The 21,845-nt window shown below is 39.6% G+C and overlaps 1 protein-coding gene across 2 annotated transcripts; it reads left to right on the top strand.

The window, feature by feature from the left end:
* Positions 1–224: 224 nt before the first annotated feature.
* On the top strand, positions 225–20,004 carry C15H11orf58 (chromosome 15 C11orf58 homolog). 2 transcript variants are annotated; one of them, XM_003254270.4, is made up of 5 exons: positions 225–465; positions 6,545–6,628; positions 10,034–10,094; positions 14,750–14,859; positions 16,799–20,004. In XM_003254270.4, exons 1-5 carry the CDS (start codon positions 403–405, stop codon positions 17,030–17,032), a joined length of 552 nt encoding a protein of 183 aa, XP_003254318.1. In that variant the 5' UTR covers positions 225–402; the 3' UTR covers positions 17,033–20,004. The 2 variants fall into 2 exon arrangements, with proteins under 2 accessions (XP_003254318.1, XP_030685624.1); XM_030829764.1 differs by lacking the exon at positions 225–465 and adding an exon at positions 2,682–3,509 and having other exon boundaries at positions 16,799–17,818.
* The last annotated feature ends 1,841 nt before the right edge of the window (positions 20,005–21,845 follow it).

Genomic DNA, 21,845 nt, shown 5'->3' on the forward strand with positions numbered 1-21,845 from the left:
CCCCTCTAGGCCTCCTCCTGCGGCGACGAAGCTCTCAGTCAAAGCTCACCGCCATACCCATCCGCGGGAACGTTCCTCCACCAGCCGAAGGCGGGGCCTCTGAGGGCACTCCCGCCACACAGCGCGAATTGAACCTCCGGGCTTCCTGGGAATTGTAGTTTTAGTCACGGACACATCTTTTTTATTCGGGCCAGTATGCAGTGAATCAGAAAACTACAACTCCCAAAGTGCCCCGGGGCGGCGAGGGGCCGCAACAGTGACGACTGTGGCAGAGAAGGCCCGGAGGGGCTCTGCGTTGTGTAGTGGCGCTGCTTGGGCCGGTGGCGGATTGCAAGCTGCTGGTTTTGCGGCTGGGGAGAGCGGCGAGAGGTTTCGGCATTTTTCGTCGGGATCCCCGCAAGGATGAGTGCTGCCAGAGAGTCTCACCCGCATGGGGTGAAGCGTTCAGCCTCCCCAGACGACGATGTAAATAACAATGGCGGAGTGGCTGAGGGTTGAGGCCTACTAAAGGCTGGAGTAGGCCGGAAGGGTGGTTGGAGGAGGACGCGCCTGAGGTGGCCCGCAGCGGGAGAGCCCAGGGAAGAAATCAGAAGAATGAGTGGGAAATGTCTCCCTTAATCTTTATGAGGGTCAGAAGGTTTGAAGAGGCCCACACGCTGAGAGCCGGAGACCTGCGTAGGAAGGGAGATTGAGGAAGGAAATTCTGAGAGGGTCGAGGAGTGAAAGAGCTTAGTCAAGGGATTTCGTACGTGCGTTTTGGGGGGCCGATGAGGGTGCTTTCTCGGGCCTTTGTACTCAGGATAGAGACGGCAAGACTCTCCCTGTTTTGGGTTCTAAATGTTCCCGTGACAATGTCGAAATGTTCTTGCACATTTGTACAGATTTTTCCTGCCTGGATGATTTTTACAATGTGCTGTTGAGAGTTAACTTTAGCTGCACTAGTAAGGGTAAACCGAGAGTAGTATTGAGCCGAAAGTTGTGCCACGGGTGTAATTTGGTACTGGCTGTGGTGGTGAGGTCTAAGACGTTGAGACCTAGAAGCCCATTTTGATGTCGGATGTTAATACCTCGTTCTTCTTACCTCGTCTCCCCATCAAATGCCGTTCCCTTTCCCAGCCCCCACCTCATAGGTTTTAATAGCGAACGGTTTATCCCTTAAAGTAACCCATTAAATATTTACTGCAGTGCCGGATGTTGGGAATTCGGAGAGAAATATGATGCTTATTTTAGGCCTTTTTGTATATTTGCCCTAGCTCCTAGCGCAGTGTCATGGAAACGGTAGGTAACCAGTAAAGGTAAAACTAGGTCCTTCATACAATGTCTTCATACAGCGTCTTGGCAACGTTGATGGGGAAAATTGTTGGAGAGGGCGCGGAGAGGTCGGTCATCTTTAAGGAAGATGAAGGGATATCTAGGTTTTTTTCGGTTTTGTTTAAAGTACTGTCAATTTCTGAATACATAGAGCTTTAAATTTTTCGATAGTGCATTTTAATGCTTTTCATAAAATTTTAAAAGCCCACTGAATACTACTTTATAGCAAATGAGATGATGTTAAGACCTACCCCTCTGATGGGAGGTGGGGCGAGGACCGGAATATTAAGGGTCTTTAAAGGAATCGACTTCAGCTCTGCAGAAAGATTAGCAATCAATAAAGATTTGGGGATGAATGGGCATCTAGAGAAGTTTATGCTTGCTCTCTGTTCTTTCTGCTACTGGCTTTTAGATCTTGTTAATATGGTAATTCAGGTTTTGTCAGGAATTGATCCACACTTTTGAGTAACCTGGCTGCCACCTAAAAAGCTGTTAAATTGTTTTCCTCCTGATCTTTAAATGTGACTTGATTGCTAGGATGTCAGACACCTGTTTGGAAATAGCTTTTAGCGTGACAGAAAACTCCAGGTGATATGAAATTTAACAAAGTTAAAGGGATTAAGTCATTAAGTTTACAGCTTCGGAAGAGATCAGTTTAAACTAGACGACCTTTAAGACCTTTCCCAATCATATAAGCGTATCTTTAAGTACCTGGGTTTTGTTTTTGTTTTGAGACAGGTGAGACAGGGTCTGTGTCGCCCAGGCTGGAGTGCAGTGGCACGATCAGTGCTCCCTGCAGCCTCCACCTCCCTGGCTCAGGTGATCCTCCTGCTTCAACCCCCTCTTCCCCCACCACCACCACAGTAGCTCGGACTACAGGTGTGCGCCATTACACCCGACTAATTTTTTGTATTTTTAGTAGAGACCGGGTTCTGCCACATTGCCCAGTCTGGTCTCCAACTACTAGACTCAAGCGATCTGCCTACCTTGGCCTTCCAAAGTGCTGGAATTACAGCTGTGAGCCACCTCGCTCAGCCAGTACTTAAAAAAAATTTTTTTTTAACCATAAGTAATACATTCATTAAAATACCTCCAAGCTGTTGTAGGAAAAAAAAAAACTAGCAGGCCGGGCGCGGTGGCTCACGCCTGTAATCCCAACACTTTGGGAGGCCGAGGCAGGCGGATCACGAGGTCAGGAGATCCAGACCATCCTGGCTAACACAGTGAAACCCCGCCTCTACTAAAAAAATAATAAAAAAATTAGCCGGGCTTGGTAGCGGGCGCCTGTAGTCCCAGCTACTAGGGAGGCTGAGGCAGGAGAATGGCGTGAACCCGGGAGGAGGAGCTTGCAGTGAGCCGAGATGGCGCCACTGCACTCCAGCCTGGGCGACAGAGTCAGACTCTGTCTCAAAAAAAAAAAAAATCTAGCTATAATATATAGTTGGGAAACAGTTTCTAATGAGCATCCACGGTATATGAGAGATCATTGAAGTTTTCTTATGCCCATTGACCTCACATCTAATTGAGGTAACAAAACTTTTTTTAATATTAAAAGTAGATACTAAATCACAATACAACTCTAGAAAAACGCTAACAATGTAGGAGTAAATTCTAAGAGTCACCAGGGTATGTATTGAGGAGGTAAATTGATTGCAGTTCTGTAGTAAAGGGTATTAAGGATGAAGACAACTTAAAAGTAGTTTCATTGGCTTGGAGTGGAGAAATGAAAGCTATCTTATAGGAAGTGGGAAGAGTGGGAAGGTTAATTTTAGTAACTGCTAAGGAACTCTCTTAAAATGTATAGCGCACCCACGTGCTTTTCAGAATGCAGCATTTGGGCAACTTTAAGGCAGCATGCAGCAACTGCTGTACTTTAAGGCAGGGGTCTCCAACCCCTGGGCCACAGAACTAGGCTGCACATCAGGACATGAGCTGTGGGCCAGCCAGCAAATCTTCATCTGTATTTACAACCGCTCCCCTTGGCTTGCATTACCACCTGAGCTCTGCCTCCTGTTGGCATTTGATTCTCATAGGAGCATGAACCCTGGTGTGAACTGCACATGCGAGTGATCTAGGTTGCATACTCCTTCTGAGAATCTAATGCCAGATGATCTCTGTCACTGTCTCCCATTACCCCCAGATGGGACTGTCTAGTTTTAGGAAAACAAACTCAAAGCTTCCACTGAGTCTACATTATGGTAAGTTGTATAATTATTTCATTATAGATTACAATGTAGTAATGATAGAAATAAAGTGCCCAATAAATGTAATGCACTTGAATCATCCTGAAACCATCACATCCTCTCAGTGGAAAAAGTGTATTCCACGAAACCAGTCCCTGATGCCAGTCCGGTCCCGAAGTGCTGCTTTAAGCTCTTTGAAAAGAAGAACTGGCAGGACTTAATGTTATTTCCTTAAAACATTGGGATTAGAAGTTGTAGATGACAGGGTTATTTATATAAACACTAAAGATATTTTACTCTTTTAATAGAAGCAGAATCAAGAAAGTTGGTTTTTACACAATTTTTTAACTTCTATACATTTTTATAACTAGTTCATAGACCACTTTCATCTGTCTCATTTGATCATGGACAGTATGATGTGGAAAAAACACAGGATGGTCAGAGGATCAAAGCAAGTCACTTACCTCTCTGTGCCTCAGTGTCTTAAGACAGTCTTTTAAAAAGGCATCTCTTTATAGATAAGGAGTTAAAATTAAGTTAAATGTCAGATTCTGGCTTAGAGAGCGAGTGATTTAGTGATTGTCAGAACTGAAGCTTCACCATTACTTTAACTGTATTGAGCCAGAAATAGTTAAGAACTAAATGGCCTATAAAAATATATGAGAGGGTCACATGGAAAGAAGTAGAGATTTGGAACTTAGGGAACCAAAATTATGACAGCATATAAGCCCTTCCACTAATGAGAATTTAGAAGCGCAAATGGGTCCAGGTTGGTACAAATGCTTTAACTCTCATATGCCCAGGGGAAATAGTGTTTTTTTTAATATTAGTCTTTTACAAATAATTTTTAGAAATAATAAAGGGAGATAGTGCAAAACAACTTTATTAGGAATTTTAATGTGAATTTAACAATAGCAAACCGAAACTTACATTATATGTTTTCCTGATTTTGATGTACATATAGTCATCCTTCAGTATGCTAAATGTGGGGGATTGGTTCCAGGACCCACCCACCTCCTTGGCAAATCTTGCATACTCAGGTTCCGCAGCCAGCCCTGTGGAACCTGAGAATAGGAAAAATCAGCCTTCCATATACTTGGGATGGATCTGCATTTGGTTGTAAAAGAAATCCACTTATAAGGGACCCTTGAAGTTCAAACCTGTCTCGCATTTTGCATCATCAAAATACAATACTTGAGGAATTTTTGAAACGTTCTATTGCTTACAATTTTGTGTTGAAGAAGGATTTGTCATCCTTGCTCCATAATTGCAAAACATTTTTATTTTTAGATTATAAACTTAATTAGAATGATAAATTCAGTGAATATTTTTATTTCATTTTCCTTCCAGTCACCTTGTGTACACATCTGCCTTCACCCTTTGTCCATTTGCAACCAAATCAAGTAAACTTTGATGCATAAACATTGTAAAAGATGAGATAAAACAGTCACACCTCCTTTTAGAAAATGGGCTGATCCTGGCTCTTAATGTGAAATATTGCAAGATGAAGTCCTTCCTGCTGATGGCTCTCCCAGTGAGAGTACATTTCTTGTTTGTCTTTTTTTTTCTTTTTCTTGTCAATTCTTGGGTGGGAGAAAAGCCTTCTAGTATTTCCTCATCCAAACTCGTAGTCTGAGATTTTTGCAGTTAATTTTATCATCATCATTAGTCTAGAATACAACTGCCTGTCATTTTGCATTCACCTTCTTCGTCTAATAATGGTTAATGCCTTCTGTCAGTTTTTTCTCTTTGCCATTATGAATAGAAAATGAAAAATTGTGAATTCCCATCTGTGTTCAATGAAAGCTAAAAGTAGACAACAGGTATGATGTCTTGAAAGATGATGATGAAATACTTTGGACAATACAGTGAGAAAACTAATATCTTAAAAACTATTTTAGTTATTTTTAGCATAGTTGAAAAAATGAATTATAAATAATGAACTGTTAAAAAAACAACAGTTTTTACATTTGTTTCAAAATGTAGGGAAAAATATGCTCACTAGGATTCCATTGTATTTCTTAGATTTATAAAAGAGTTCAGTGGACTCATTTGATAATTGCAAGATAGCTGAGTTTTAGTCTATTATTTTAAAAAATAAGTTTTCTCTTTGTTCTTTGGAAGACTTTTAAGAAAGAATAAAAGTAATGACATCTCAATCCTAACAAATAACTAGAACTGCTAAAAAAAAAAAAAAAAAAAAAAAGGCAACTGAAAAGTTAAAATTTTCTCTCAAGTTAAAAGTTAGCGGCCGGGCGCGGTGGCTCACGCTTGTAATCCCAGCACTTTGGGAGGCCGAGGCGGGCGGATCACGAGGTCAGGAGATCGAGACCACGGTGAAACCCCGTCTCTACTAAAAATACAAAAAAAAAAAAATTAGCCGGGCGTGGTGGCGGGCGCCTGTAGTCCCAGCTACTCGGAGAGGCTGAGGCAGGAGAATGGCGTGAACCCGGGAGGCGGAGCTTGCAGTGAGCCGAGATCGCGCCACAGCACTCCAGCCTGGGTGACAGAGCGAGACTCCGTCTCAAAAAAAAAAAAAAAAAAAAAAAAAAAAAAAAGTTAGCTCACTGGTAAAGGCAGAATTTTTAACTTCAACTAACAACTGTGGCTGCCATCTAAGTTCAGAGTACTAGGTGCTCTAGGACCCTGCAAGGCAGTAGGTCTCAAAGTGTGGTCCCCAGATAAATAGCATCAGCAATCATTTAAGAATTTGTTGAAATTCAAATCCTAGAGCTCCACCCCAGACCCGCTGAATCTCTGGGGCTGTAGCCCTGCAGTCTGTTTTAACAAGCCCTCTAGGTGACTCTGATACAGGCAAACTTTTGAGACTCAGCTCTGGCTGTAGAAGAACTAAAGGATTCTACTGTGAGGTAATAGAAAAGGAGTAAATTTGAATGTGATGAATATGCTTAACTTCCTAAGCAAGAAAAATGAACTCTGTTTATAGTTACAACTGACGGGAAAAAAACTTGAGAGTTACAGGTAGACTTTAGATTTTGTAATACTTATTTTTATGCAAAAAAAAATTAATTAACCAATTTTTTTTCTAGCTGGGATCTAGCAATTGGGAGGCAGCAGACTTGGGTAATGAAGAGAGAAAACAAAAGTTCTTGAGACTTATGGGTGCAGGAAAGGTAAGCATCAGATGGTGAGCATTTTTACCTTTTCTGTGAAAATATTGCCCTTTTTGTGTATGCTGAGTAAGAAGGACTGAATATACTTGGACTCCATTTTCCTGTTCTGTGTGATTTCTTTTGGCTTTGGGAAATACATATGGCCTAACCAAGCACATAAAATTTATATTATTTTTGAGCCACTTCTAGGATGCTCTGTCCTTAAAGTTTGAAGACTGTACAAAGAAAAATTTGGTTCAAGGAGGCTGTATAGGAGAAAAGAGATGTCAAAGTTTATGATTTGCCATATGTTGGCCCAGTGGTTTGACAGAAGATATTTCTTCTGGGTAGGTTATCTTGTGGGAACCTCTGGCCAAAGTGTAAAGCCTGTCATATTTTATAGCTCCCTCCAGCCCTTGAAGTAGTAACCACAGGAATATCCTTTATCAAAAACCTAATTTTAAGACTACACTTTCAGAGATTATTTCTATAGTTTGTTACTAGATAGAGAAGTTTCTCTGAATGTTTAGAACACCAGGGGGAAAGAAAACCTTAATTTTAAAAGTGTTCAAGATACTTTGAAATGCCTGTCAGTTTGGTTAACGTTAATGGAAGGTACAGTTGACCCTTGAGCAATGTGGGGTTTAGGGGTGCTGGTTCTGCAGGCAGTCAAAAGTTTGCATATAACTTTCGACTCCCCAACAACTTAACTACTAGTAGCCTACTGTTGACTGGAAGTCTTACTGATAACATAATTATCAGTTAACACATATTTTACATGTATTATATCCTGTATTCTTACAATAAAGAAAAGGAAATGTTATCAAGAAAATTATAAGGAAGAGAAAATAATTGGCTCTTCATTAATTGGAGGTGGATCATCATAAAGGTCTTCATCCTCATAGTCTTCATGTTTTGAGTGGGCTGAAAAGGAAGGATTGTCTTACTGTCTGGGAGTGGCAGAGGCAGAAGTAAATTCAAGTATAAGTGGATCCACACAGTTTAATCCTGTGTTCAGGGTCAACTGTATAAAACAAGTGCCAGGAAAATATCTATTGTAAAAAGCTTTCTTTATCCTAGCAGTTTATACAGGGATCTCTAGATACTTATTTTTTGTAAGCAAGTAAATTTATTTTCCTAACATTGTCCCAACAGTCTTCCTACAAACTAAATTGAAAAGAAATAGGAAAGCTTTTTTTCTCTCTTCTTAAGCACCTTAAAATGAAATTCTGCTCTTTGTTTGTTTTGTTATGCACATGGGAATACGTTCATTCATTTTCCCAAAAATTACAGACTACCTACTACTGTGCTGGATCCTCGGTGGTCATATAGATCAATAATACATGTTTGAAGCTATTATGTAATGGAGGAAACCAGGTAATAGCAATACAGAGTTGTAATTGCTGTGAGAAAGCCATGCACTTAGTGCTGTGGAATCACAGAGGGCAGCTAACTCTGGTTTAGCAGTGCAAGAAAGCTTCCCCAAAATAGAATTGATCTGAATCTCAAAGGATGAGAAGGAGTTAGCCAGACTACAACAATGGGTTTGGGGATAGAAAGAGGTCATGTAAAACACTGAGACCTATTTAAATAAAGCATTTGTATAATATCATTAATCGAGATTTCCCAATTTGTAATTTGTCATAGAAAATAGTCTGCAATTTCTCTTGTTTCATGCAAATATATTAAGTCCTCACTTAACATCCCTTGTGGTTCTTGGAAACTAACTTTTAGCAAACTGACAATAAAGTTGTTTCACTGTAACACTGATAAGGAGGAAAATTGTTTTCATTATAGGTTGTTTCAACTAAAATCAGTTAACGTCGAAGTTTCCAAGAACCTATCATTGAAAATTAAGTGAGGACTTAAAAGATTTGTTAAGGATATGTAAGGTAAGTGTTAGTTTAGGGGCCATATTCAACTTAGTAGAATGAAAATTATTCAAGTACTTAGGAAGAACATCCTAATATAAAATATATGGAAGTTGACTAACTAGTAAATAGGTTGTTCAGCATAGATTAAATTCTTTTTTTTTTTTTTTTTTTTTTTTTTTTTGAGACAGTCTCACTGCAACCTCTGCCCCCCCGAGTTCAAGCAGTTCTCTGCCTCAGCCTCCCGAGTAGCTGGGATTGCAGGCGCCTGCCACCATGCCTGGCTAATTTTTGTATTTTTAGTAGAGACAGGGCTTTACCATTTGAACTCCTGACCTCATGATCCACCCTCCTTTGCCTCCCAAAGTGCTGGGATTACAGGCATGAGCCACTGCGCCTGGCCCATAGATTAAACTCTTTGTGAGGCCAAGATTGTAGATTTGATCTTCATATGGGGTGTTTAGATTTATTCCATTTTGTGGCCACAGAGTATATTTGTAATCCTAGCCAGCTATCATGAATATTTTATTGGTCACAGGAAGAACCAGCTAAGAACATATGAATAGATCAGTGCAATACTATCATCATCCTGGAATAACTTGATGCTATTATATTAAAATATTGTTAATGGCTGTCAGTTTTGCAACCTAAACAAGTAACACACTGAATTATTGATTTGCTTATGTGTTAATGGCACATAAAGCAATGAGCATTAACACTTGAAGTTTTTCAGTAGTATCATTTTTGTGTATGGAGACCATCTGCCATTTTTTCACAATAGGAAGGTTTGTTACTGTATCTTCACAGATGATTGGTTAAGTTTGCTTTCCAAAGTCACATTTATTCTCACCTTCACATGGTGTTTTAATGAGCACTTATGAAACTAAATATGAACCATAAAGAGTGGATTGGACTGATTAAATTGAGAGTAATTATGCAGTTTAATCAGTTGGTAATATTGAATCAGATGTATTTTTATGTTTAGAGTACAGGATTGTTTTAAATTGTTCTTTTTGACAAGTTGAGATTAGTAGTTTATTGTCAAATAGTAAAGAGATAGCTAATGATTGTGATATACTGTAATAAGATCTATCACTTTATATGATACATTATAAGTTTTAATTATTTCATTTTTGTCTGGCTAAATCTCATTTGCTTTCTCTCCATGAGATATACTTGAGGCAGCAGAAAGAGCAGGTGAGAAGTTAAAGCAACTCATTTAACTGGCCTTTAGGAAAGAAAATGTTTAGATTGACTCAATTTTCTAGTTATCTATTCATCTTATTTAAAATTCCAACCTGCTCTACTCCTTACTCAAGTCTGTTTTGTTTTAATCACACTTAGTACCTTCTAACGTAGTATAAATAGTGATTACATTTGCCTGTCTCCCTTCCCCATTCCTACCCTTGCTAGAATGTAAGGTCCTTAAAGGCAGAGATTCTAATTTAATCTTTTGTCTTCACTGTGTCCCAGAATAGTTTTCAGCACATAGTAGATACCCAGTAAGGTTAAATTAGTGGTCTCAAATGCTAATACATTTTCAACCTTCTTATAGAAAGAACATACTGGTCGTCTTGTTATAGGAGATCACAAATCAACATCTCACTTCCGAACAGGTAGGAAAGTAAAATGTAATTAAAATGGAAGTGGTAAATTCAGAATATGAAGTATGTGTTCATGTTTCAAGATATTCTACTTTGGCATGTAATTGTGTAAATTATTAAAATATTAGAATTGGAGCTGGGTGCAGTGGCTTAATGCCTGTAATCCCAGTTATTTGGGAGGTTAAAGTGGGAGATTCACTTAAGCCCAGGAGTTTGAGGCTGCAATGAAGCTATGATTGCACCACTGCATTCCAGCCTGGGCTACAGAGCAAGACCTCATCTCTTAAAATTTAAAAAAAAAAGAGGAGAGAAAAAAATGCTGGGCACCATGGCTTATGCCTGTAATCCCAGCATTTTGGGAGGCTGAGGTGGGCCGATCACTTGAGGCAAATCACCAGCCTAGTCAACATGGCAAAACCCTATCTCTACTAAAAAAAAAAATTAGCCAGATGTGGTGGCTCACACCTGTAATCCCAGCTGCTTGGGAGGCTGAGGCATGATAATTGCCTGAACCTCAGAGGCAGAGGTTGCAGTGAGCCAAGATAGCACCATTGCACTCCAGCCTGAGCGACAGAGTGCAACTCTGTCCCCAAAAAAAAAAAAATTAGAAATGTGTAATAGGTAAACATGTTACATATATAAAGTATCAATTATCATGTACTTTGATTTTTAAAAGATGAGAGATTATATGTCATTATGATATTCTAACCAAGAAACTAACCTTTTTCTGTCTCCATTTTTACTGATTCAGAACATATAGTTTAACTGTAGTGAGGTTTTATGCCTCAACTTGTTAACTCTGGTATGTACAGAATTTTTGTTCCTTGTATATTAGCATATAATGTCATAGTTGGCATTTGGTTTTGTGTATTCACTAAATTTTGTTTTAAAATCTTTGAAGAATATAAACTAGTTGCAGAGCCTGAAGAAATAAGCTTTTAAAATAATTTTAGGGAAGAACATTTTTAAATAAAAACTGAAAATGAATTTGGGTATTTGGTGTGCTGAAAAGTGAAAATTTTGCCTATTTAAAACTGACCCTAATCTTGGACATTATTAATAAAAGGCACATATTAATAAAATACACATTGACCTAGATTATGTTTAACAAAACTTTAAGTTATTTAAATTATGCTAACACAGCATATGTGGCACATGTTAGAAATTCATAGATCTTTTATTTTTCTAGTGTTAAACAATTACCTCAAATTGATCTGTATTGCTACATAAGGCAAAAAACAATTCCTAAACTTTGCAGAATGGAAAAATATTTCAACGCCACATTTACTCTTTTAAAACTGAGAGCTTTAAAGCAGGAGCTCCCAATCCCCGGTACCCCTCCCTGGCCTGTTAGAAACTGGACCACACAGCAGGAGGTGAGTGGCACGCAAGCCAGAGAAGCTTTATCTGTATTTACAGCTGCTCCCAGTGGCTTGTATGGCCACCTGAGCTCCGCCTCCTATCAGATCATTGGCAGCATTAAATTCTCATAGGAGCATGAACCTTATTGTGAACTGTGCAAGCCAGGGATCTAGGTTGTGCCTCCTTATGAGAATCTAATGCGTGATGATCTGAAGTGGAGCTGAGGTAGTGATGGGGCGTGGCTGCAAAAACAAATTAACATTAGTAGAGAGGCCTGACTGCACAGAGACCATAATCAACTGCTTGCAGGCTCATATCGAAACCCTCTCAGTGAGTGGCAAGTGACAAGCTGCATCTAGTGGCAGGTTTTAAGTCAGAATCTGACATTTATTTAATCTGCATGTGGCCTGCCCATTATTTATTTACCACTTCCATCCGTGCCTCTTTCCTGCACTGTGCATTTGTCTCAGTCACAGCTTTGGTAAGCCCACAAGCTAACCCTAGCCAAAATGAGTAAAAAAACAAACGTCCTTGGAGAGCTTCTTTGCAAAGGGGGAAAGACCCAATGATGAGAGAACAGAAGACTCTAATACTGCCAACAAAGAGAAAGCGGCATTTAAAAGAAAATATCAAGAGTCCTACTTAAATTGTAGGTTCATTGCAATAGGTGATTCACATTCTCCAAACCTGCTTTGTCTAATATGTGATGACCAGCTATCCAGAAGAGCCATGAAACCTTTAAAAGTGCTTCACCACGTGGAGACTGAGCACCCTGCATTAAAAGACAAGCCTGTGGAATTTTTCAAAAGAAAAAATGATGAACGCAAAGAACAGAAGTAATTATTGAAGGCCACCACTTCATCAAATGTGTCTGCAGTGAGAGCATCATTCTTAGTGGCTAATCACATTGCTAAAGCTAAGAAGGCCTTTACTACTGAGTTGACTGACTTTACTACTAAGAGTTGATCCTGCCTGCTGCTAAGGACATCTGTTGTGAACTCTTAGGAGAGCCTGCAGTTCAAAAGGTGGCACATGTTCCTCTTCTGGCTAGCACCATAACTAGATGAATTAATGAAATAGAGGATATGAGGCACAATTGTTAGAATTAATGAGTCACTGTGGTACGCAATCCAGGTTAATGAGTCTACCAGTGTTGACAACAAGGCAACAGTGCTTGTTTTTGTGTGATACATTTTTCAGGAGGATGTGCATGAGGATATGTTATATGCACTTTTGCTTTCAACCAGCACCACAGCTGCAGAACTATTCAAGTCTTTAAATACATATCAGGAAAACTGAATTGGTCATTTTGTATCGATATATGCAGGGATGGAGCAGCTGCCATGACTGGATGGCTTTCTGGTTTTACTACTCAGGTCAAAGAGCTTGCTTCTGAATGTGAGTCTGTGTACTGTGTCATCCATAGAGATGCTGGCTAGTTGAAAAATGCCACCTGAACTTACCATTTTGTAGGATGTGATTAAAATTTTCAACCACATTAAAGTACATACCCTTAATTCACATCTGTTCATGTAGCTCTGTGAGAAGATGGACACAGAGCACACACGTCTTCTCTTACACAGAAGAGAGATGGCTTCCTAAAGGTGGATCACTGGCCACAGTTTTTCAGTTACAATAGCTGCTCCAGAGATTTCATTTTAGAAAAAGTCACCACTGGCAGCACATTTCATTGACACAGAATTGGGTCACAAAACTTGCTTACTTCGCCAGGCATGGTGGGTCACGCCTGTAATTACAGCACTTTTGGGAGGCCACGGCAGGCAGATCACCTGAGGCCAGGAGTTTGAGACCAGCCTGGCCAAAGGGGAGAAACCTCGTCTTTACTAAAAAATACAAAAATTAGCTAGGCGTGGTGGCACACGCCTATAATCCCAGCTACTCAGGAGGCTGAGGCACGAGAATCACTTGAGCCTGGAAGGCAGAGGTTGCAGTGAGCTGAGATCATGCCGCTGCACTCCAGTCTGGGCAAGAGAGCGAGACTCTGTCTCAAAAAAAAAAAAAAAAAAAAAAACTTGCTTACTTGTGTGACATATTCAATCTGTCACCTCAGGGGAGAACAAAACTGTGTTCAAGTTGGCAGATAGAGTGGCTGCATTCAAAGCCAAACTGGTATTATGGGGGCCACAAGTGAACATTGGGATTTTTTGACATGTTTCAAACATTAGCAGAAATTTTAAAAGAGACTGAGCCAGGACCTTTTTTCTCCCAGCTGGCACATAATCACCTAGCTCAGCCTTCAAAGAATTTGAGTATTATTTTCCAGCCACAAAAGAGCCCCGAACTGGGAAGGAATGGATTCACAACCCATTTGTGAATAAGCCAGGTGAATCGACTTTGTTCATGCTAGAAGAGGATCAGCTGCTTAAGATCACAAATGACGTTGCCCCTAAAAGTATGTTTGAGACAACTTCACATCTCCATACATTCTGGATTAAAGACAAAGTGGAATATCCTGAGATTGCCACGAAAGCACTGGAAAGCCTGCTTCCATTTCCAACCTCCTGTCTTTGTGAAACAGGGTTTTCTGTAGTGACAACAGCCAAACAAGATTACGGAGTAGACTGGACATAAGCAACACACTTAGGGTGTCACTGTCTCCCATCACCCCCAGATGGGACCGTCTAGTTGCAGGGAAAACAAGGTCAGGGCTCCCACTGCTTCTACATTGTGGTGAGTTGTACAATTATTTCATTATGTATTATGATGTCATAATAATAAAGTACACAATAAATGTAATACACTTGAATCATCTCAAAACCACCACCACCCCCCTCCATGGAAAAATTGTTTTCCACAAAACCGGTCCCTGGTGCCAAAAAGGTTGGAAACTGCTGCTTTAAACTTTAAGTTGCTCTGATAAACTTGATAAGCAAAGAAAGGCATAAAGAAGAGTCAGTACATGACCATTTTATTTAGCCATTTGCTGAACAGAAGTGCCTAGCTTTTTTCACTGTTTTTGTTCAAAGATAGATAATTCCGTTTGTTAGAGAGTTTTTATTAGGTGAATAGAAAAAAAACTTTCAGGATAACATGTACTTATTATATTACAAGTAAGCTAAAACATTTAATACCCAAAGTGCTTAGTAATAAATATTTATGCTATCTCTACATCAGGCATTTTATTGTCTATTAGGTAACCACCTATGGCATAAATTCTCAAAATTCATAGTAAAATTAGTCACAATTAGATAAATCAGCCCTGAGCATAATAGCATCTGAATTATGGGTTTTTGTGTAAATTATTAATTTGACTGAAACATAACTAAAGTATCCTGGACATGCAGGGGAAGAAGACAAGAAAATTAATGAAGAACTGGAGTCTCAATATCAGCAAAGTATGGACAGTAAATTATCAGGAAGATACCGGCGACATTGTGGACTTGGCTTCAGTGAGGTAGTAATTAACTTATTTTCATTGGGAAGATAATTAGTTTTCAGTTTGGTACCATTTATTGCTGTTAGATTACCCTAGCAATCAAGAATCCCATGTAGAAAGCTTTCTGTATGTAGTTATCTTAAAAATAATTGTATATGCCCTACTGGTCTCTGTAGATAATCAGGAGAGATGTTTCTAAGGATTTTGTGTGGGGTTGTTTTTTCTTTTTTTTTTTTTTGAGATGGAGTCTCACTCTGTCACCAGGTTGGAGTGCAGTGGTGTGATGTCTTCCACCTCCCGGGTTCAAATGATTCTTCTGCCTCAACCTCCTGAGTAGCTGGGATTACAGGCGCCTGCCATCACGCCCAGCCAATTTTTGTAGAGATGGGGTCTCACCATGTAACCAGGCTGGCCTCAAACTCCTGACCTTAGGTGATCCCACCCACCTTGGGCTCCCAAAGTGCTGGCATTACAGGTGTAAGCCACCACACCCGGCCTTTTTTTTTTCTTTTGGAGACAGTCTCTGTTGCCCCAGGCTGGGGTGCAGTGGCTCGATCTCAGCTCACTGCAACCTCCACCTCCCGGGTTCAAGCAATTCTGCCTCAGCCTCCCGAGTAGCTGGGATTACAGGTGCACGCCGCCACACCGGGCTAATTTTTTGTATTTCAGTAGACATAGGGTTTCACCATGTTGCCCAGACTGGCCTTGTACTACTGAGCTCAGGCAATCCGCCCGCCTCAGCCTTCCAAAGTGCTAGGATTCCAGGCTTGAGCCACCATGTCCAGCCTCACCTGGCCTGTTTCTAAGGATTTTAAAGTGTGTTTTCTAAAAATGAAAATTCTGCTTAATCATTAGAGCACCTTTTTTTCCCCCTTTTTTGAGACAGGTTCTCACTCTGTCACCCAGGCTGGAGTGTAGTGGCACAGTCTCACTGCCACCTTAGCCTCCTGAGGACCTGGGATATAGGCCTGCACCACCACGCCTAGCTAATTTTTGTATTTTTTGTAGAGACGGAGTTTTGCTATGTTGCCCAGGCTGGTCTCAAAACTCCTGGGTTCAAGCAATCTTTCCGCCTCCCAAAGTGCTGGAACTACAGGTGTGAGCCACCACGCCCAGCCAAGACACATTTTTAATAGGCATGAACAACAACATGCTCACAAGTTAAGTAAAATATTTCATGTAAGTTTAAAATAATGGTATAGGAGAGCTTTTTTTTTTTTTTTTCAGTTGTTTCCTAAGTGATCTCTTTTTATATTATGAATTTATGTGTGACTACTGTTTACTCCAAAGTAATGCAATGTGCAAAACATTGATAACTGATTTCTACATAAAGGTCAGTGGTTAACATGCCTTACTAATTTAAAAAATTGTTTCTTTCGGGAAAATGTAATACCGTGGTTTTCAAACTAGGGGAGGGGAGATAGGTGTGTGATCTTCAGAGCACCTCCCCTCTTGTTTTCTTTTGTCTTTTAAGAAATGGAGTCTTGCTCTGTCACACAGGCTGGAATGTAGTGGCATGATCATAGCTCACTACAGCCTTGAACTCCTAGGCTCAAGCAATCCTCCCACCTCAGCCTCCCAAGTAGCTAGAACTACAGGTATGCACCACCATGCCTGGCTAATTTTTTTTCTTTTTTCTTTCTTTTTTTAGTTTCTCTCTTTTTTTTTTTAAAGAGACAGGGTCTCACTATGTTGCCCAGGCTGGTCTCAAACTTTTGGCCTCAAGCAATCCCCCTGCCTCTCAGCCTCTTGAGTAGCTGGAATCCCAGCCACAGGTATGAGCCACTGGGCCCAGCCAGACAGAGCTCTTTCTTAAAATTCTACTCAAGTCTTAAAGCTGTTGTTCTAATGGCTACAAAGTAGAGTGTTTCTAAGACTGACAGAACTTAACGGTCTTTCTCACATTTTGTATGGGCTAATGTTTATTTTTAAAAGAGCCTGTTGATTGATGTCTTAGGTAGAAGATCATGATGGAGAAGGTGATGTGGCTGGAGATGATGATGACGACGATGATGATTCACCTGATCCTGAAAGTCCAGATGATTCTGAAAGCGATTCAGAGTCAGAGAAAGAAGAATCTGCTGAAGAACTCCAAGCTGCTGAGCACCCTGATGAAGTGGAGGATCCCAAAAACAAAAAAGATGCAAAAAGCAATTATAAAATGATGTTTGTTAAATCCAGTGGTTCATAACTCCCAAACGCTTAGTCTTTGTATTAAAAGTAAGCCTTATTGTTATAATGCACAGTGGAGGACTGCTTATAGAGCACAGACCTTTGTATTATAATTTTTAAAAAGGCCCTTTTAAATAATTACAAAGAGTGTTTGCTTTCAAATGCCATGGGTTACACTTTTATGGGCATGACTATAACCATTTTTGTAAAGAGTAAGAGTTGTATAAAATAAATAAATACAGTACTCAACTTCCTTTCATATTAGCATCATCAACCCTCTAATTCACCTTATGGGGGAAATGCTTCTTTTTGTTTGTGATAGCTGTTTTATCATTTCCTTCATATTTTTCTCTTATAAAAATGTATTTGATACTGTGATCTGTTCACGAAAAGTATTCTTTAATTATTCTTTGTTATAGTAGAGCTGTTCATTATGGATATTTCTGCTGCCAGTCACAATCTAAATTAATTTTGGCAAAAGATTGGGTACTTAGTTTCCTGTTACTGAGTTAGCTCTACTCTTTTGGACCAAAGCAACATGAGAGCAAGTACTTTTCACACTTGTTAAGATGGAGTTATAACTGTCATACATTTGGAATATTATGATCCCAAGTAGTCTTTTTATAATTTGGATTATATCGTATGTTAGATTTTTGATAAAATTTGGCCAATTTTTACAGAAGAAATTATTTCTCTGATCCTTTAGTTCTATTTAGAAATATGTAAAACTGGATTTTTTTTTTAAGTAATATGTGACCAAAGTTAATTTTGTCCCAAAGGTCTAAATAAAGAGCAGTTTCCCATATTTGGCTGTGATATCTTTATCCTCATTATCTACAAATGAGGAACAGGCTTACTGATAAGAAGCTGAAACAAGAAATTCTCTTCATTTTATCCCAGTGCTATTTTATTGATTAATTACTAAAAAGTATTACTTTCTAATTTTATTGCTGTTTCTGTTGGTGTGAGAGTAGAATCATCTGACTGCTATAAGGTGGTTGATTTGTACAGCTCATGAACACAAATTGCATTATGAGCTAGTAAATGGATCTTTGAATAATTGGGTCCAAATTCTTAATGTTTTTAAGTAACAAGTTCAAAAGGCTTTAGTCACACCTGTGAGCTGAACTATTATACATCTAGGTATTTAAAGGATGTATTTGGAGTGTTGGATTTTTTTTTTTTTTTTTTTTTTTTTTTTTAGGTGGAGTCTTGCTCTGTCACCCAGGCTGGAGTGCAGTGGCGCGATCTCAGCTAACTGCAACCTCCGCCTCCCGGGTTCAAGCGATTCTCCTGCCTCAGCCTCCCGAGTAGCTGAGATTACAGGCATGTGCCACTACTCCTGGCAAATTTTTTGTATTTTTAGTAGAGATGGGGTTTCACGGTGTTAGCCAGGATCGTCTTGATCTCCTGACCTCGTGATCCAGCTGCCTTGGCCTTCCAAAGTGCTGGGATTACAGGCGTGAGCCACCACGCCCAGCCTTGGAGTGCTGGAATTTTAAAAAATTATTCTTATGTCACTTTGAAATTTAGAACGTGTTGCCAGGTGCGGTGGCTCACACCTATAATCCCAGCACTTTGAGAGGCTGAGGTGGCTGGATCACCTGAAGTCAGGAGTTTGAGACCAGCCTGACCAACATGGAGAAACCCCATCTCTACTAAAAATACAAAATTAGCTGGGTGTGGTGGTGCATGCCTGTAATCCCAGCTACTCAGGAGGCTGAGGCAGGAGAATCACTTGAACCCAGGAAGCGGAGGTTGCAGTGAGCCAAGATCACCCATTGCACTCCAGCCTGGGCAACGAGAGCAAAACTCCGTCTCAAAAAAAAAAAAAAATTTAGAATGTGTTAGAGAAATTTAGCAAGTAGAACAGGTGATTTCTGGTTGATAGACTCTATCTTGCAGTATATTTCATGTATCAGACCCCAAAGTTGTTGCCTTTTTGTTTTTAATTTCTCACATTTTTGAAAAATAGATGCTACCCTCTATAGTAAAATATTGAATCACTTGATAGACAATACATATGACATTTACAAATACTTGGTTTGAAAAAGTTTGGCTTTATTCAACAATTTTAGTTTGCCCACTGATTTTCAAATGTCTGGGATTGCTTATAACTAAGTAGAAAGTGAAGATTGATTTTTACTTAAGAATGGGATAGAGATGAGTTTTATGGTTGTTAAAAGTATTTTCAGTTCATTATTTAAATGTCGGGTTGTTGATATGGTCTTGTTTCTGATAAGGAAATAGGAGCACCTTGTTTTAAAATAACTACACTAGAAGACTTTCTTCATCTCCGTATAGAGAAATCCAGATTTCAATTAATTCATGTATTGGGTGTTAACAAAATTCAGGGTTAGAGTAAATTTAGGTCGGTTGGTCCATGTGGCCTGGTTTCCTAGCACCCATTAAACATAATGCTATCTTAAGCATGAACATGTGGGTTTTTTAAATCAAATTGGAAAAAAATTAGACAACTGATGTCATGCTGTCTTGGTATCCATACTAAAAAAGTATCAGGAAAATAGATTATTTTTGTGCTGTGAAACACTATTCAGTGGAAAGTTCAGTGGCAACTTTTCCATATCATTCATAATTTAATACCTGAAATGCACTTTTAAATGTTTGCCTTATATCCAAGTGTTTACTTGTACCCATAACCTAACCGTCTATTGAATGTTTGCGGATACAGATTGCAATGTTTGTATTCATAGGCAAAAGTCCTCTTCTCTAGTATAATTTTTTAAATCTGAGAGAATTGAAGGTACAGAAAAAAAGTCTGGAGTGCCTGAACCATAGTTTGAGAGCACAAAGGTCACATTCTTTCAGTAAATTTGGGGGAAATAAATTTCAGCTACCTGGTTAGCTTCAGTGACTACTTACACACAGGGCTTTGGTTCCATTACTTGTTTCCACCACAGCCACATCCTAAATACTTGCAGTATCCGAAAACAACTTCTAAAATCACTCAATAAAAATATTCACTTCTAACCAACCCCTCCTCCTTTATACCTGCTCTGTGTTAGGGCATAGTCTGTTTCCACCTCTGTAAGTCCTATCTAGGCTTCCTGATCTATCAATTCAGTATCATGATTGTTAACTCAAACGACTTCCTGGAAAATTCCCAGCCCTAGATGTATCCAAGCCCTCCTACCCTCACCAGTTATTTCTGGAGAAAGATCACCAAATGTATAAATCTGTATTAGTAAAAATTGGTTTTAACTGACCTCAGCACTGCCCATTAACCCTTATTTTCTCTAGTCGGCTCTCCATTCTTACTATGTAAAACTTACACTCTGAAACTTGTTACCCTCTTTTTTTCCTTAACTCTTAACATGTCCTTGCCTTCTATCTTATATAAAAATAGAGACCTTCAGGCACAAATTCCCTGAACTTCACTTACTAAATCCACAGCCATGGACAAGTTTCTGTGCTCTAAGTTGTGACATCCCAACTCTACCACAGGGCTAAACTCGGTGACCTTGAGCATAAGTTGATCTCTCTGGGTCTCCTTTCTGGGTAAGTAAAATAAGGATAGTAACAGTAACCCCCTTGCATAGTTATTGTGAGACTTAGGTAAAATGAGCAAAAAGCTTAGTGCATAGATAAGTGATCAATAAGTGCTGGCTCCTGATTCCCACCACTGCCCCTGCTGCCCCGAGACAGGGTCCTGCTCTGTCACCCAAGCTGGAGTTCAGTGGCATGATCATGATCATGGCTCACTGCAGCTTTAACTTCAAAGGGCTCAAGCCCCTCCCACCTCAGCCTCCTGAGTAGCTGGGACCACAGGTGTGTGCCACCACACCTGGCTAATTTTTTAATTAATTTGTAGAGACTGGCTATGTTGCCCAGGCTGGTCTTGAACTCCTGGTCTCAAGCAATCCTCCTGCCTCAGCCTCCCAAAATGTTGGGATTACAGGTGTGAACCACCACACCCAGCCTACTGTTGAATCTTTTAAACCTTGTGAATGTAGTGCTTATTATCTTCCCTTGAGTCTTCAACCTCCCCCTTAATCTGTGACCCTTTTCTTTTGACATTTGTTCAAGTATTTCATATCTTTTTAAACAAGAAGTTGCTCCTAGGTACCACCTATGTTGGGTGTAATTCTCTCATCTATATCTAATTTTAGTAACTTTTCTATTACTGCCTCTATTTCTTACTTCCATCCCCTCCCTCCTCAATCCACTCCAGTGTGGCTCCTACCCACCCTTGACACAAGAGCACTGAAAACTAATCAAATCAATTATTGACATTTTCCTAAAACATAAGTACTTGTAAATTCTTCCCTTGACCTGTTAGCAGTACTTAGCATTGTTAACCAGTAGGATATACGCGCTTAGTACATGAAGGGGTTTCGGTAGAGAATTTCCCAATCCTGTACATCCATATGTATTTGTTCCTAAATTGATCTGCCTTAAAACAACTACCTCTTATTTCACAGCCTTTCTCCCACTAGAGGAAAGGCAATACCTCTCAGCCATGCCAGACCTACTGTGTTTAATTGTCCCAGGGAATAAAATATTTCATGGGTCCAAACAAAGGGACAATTTGAAACATTCATGTTTATGTTGAGGCCTGAATGACTCCATTTGCAAGTCAGATGGTTTCTGTCATCTGTCAGCTGCCCTCAGTGAAACTAGCAGACAAGTGAATTGTCAGCTAATTTATTAAAAATAAATTTTGATGCAAATCCCTATGATTTTTGGCCTAAGAGTTCAGAAGATTGACATTCCTAAAACCTATTATTGACTTTTTATCATGTGAGCAAAGTTTCTCAGTGCTTTCATCTACAAAAATAGAAAATGGACGTTTTCTACTTTAGGAACTCCAA

This window comes from Nomascus leucogenys, chromosome 15, assembly GCF_006542625.1.
Source record: "Nomascus leucogenys isolate Asia chromosome 15, Asia_NLE_v1, whole genome shotgun sequence".
Classification (NCBI taxonomy): domain Eukaryota; kingdom Metazoa; phylum Chordata; class Mammalia; order Primates; family Hylobatidae; genus Nomascus; species Nomascus leucogenys.

Bases quoted from the DNA above. Each gene is read 5' to 3' on its own strand.
- C15H11orf58 (XM_003254270.4), top strand. From the start codon at position 403: ATGAGTGCTGCCAGAGAGTCTCACCCGCATGGGGTGAAGCGTTCAGCC. The intron at 466-6,544 runs GTAAATAACAAT...TTTTTTTTCTAG, and splicing joins CAGCCTCCCCAGACGACGAT to CTGGGATCTAGCAATTGGGA. The intron at 10,095-14,749 runs GTAGGAAAGTAA...CTGGACATGCAG, and splicing joins AACATCTCACTTCCGAACAG to GGGAAGAAGACAAGAAAATT.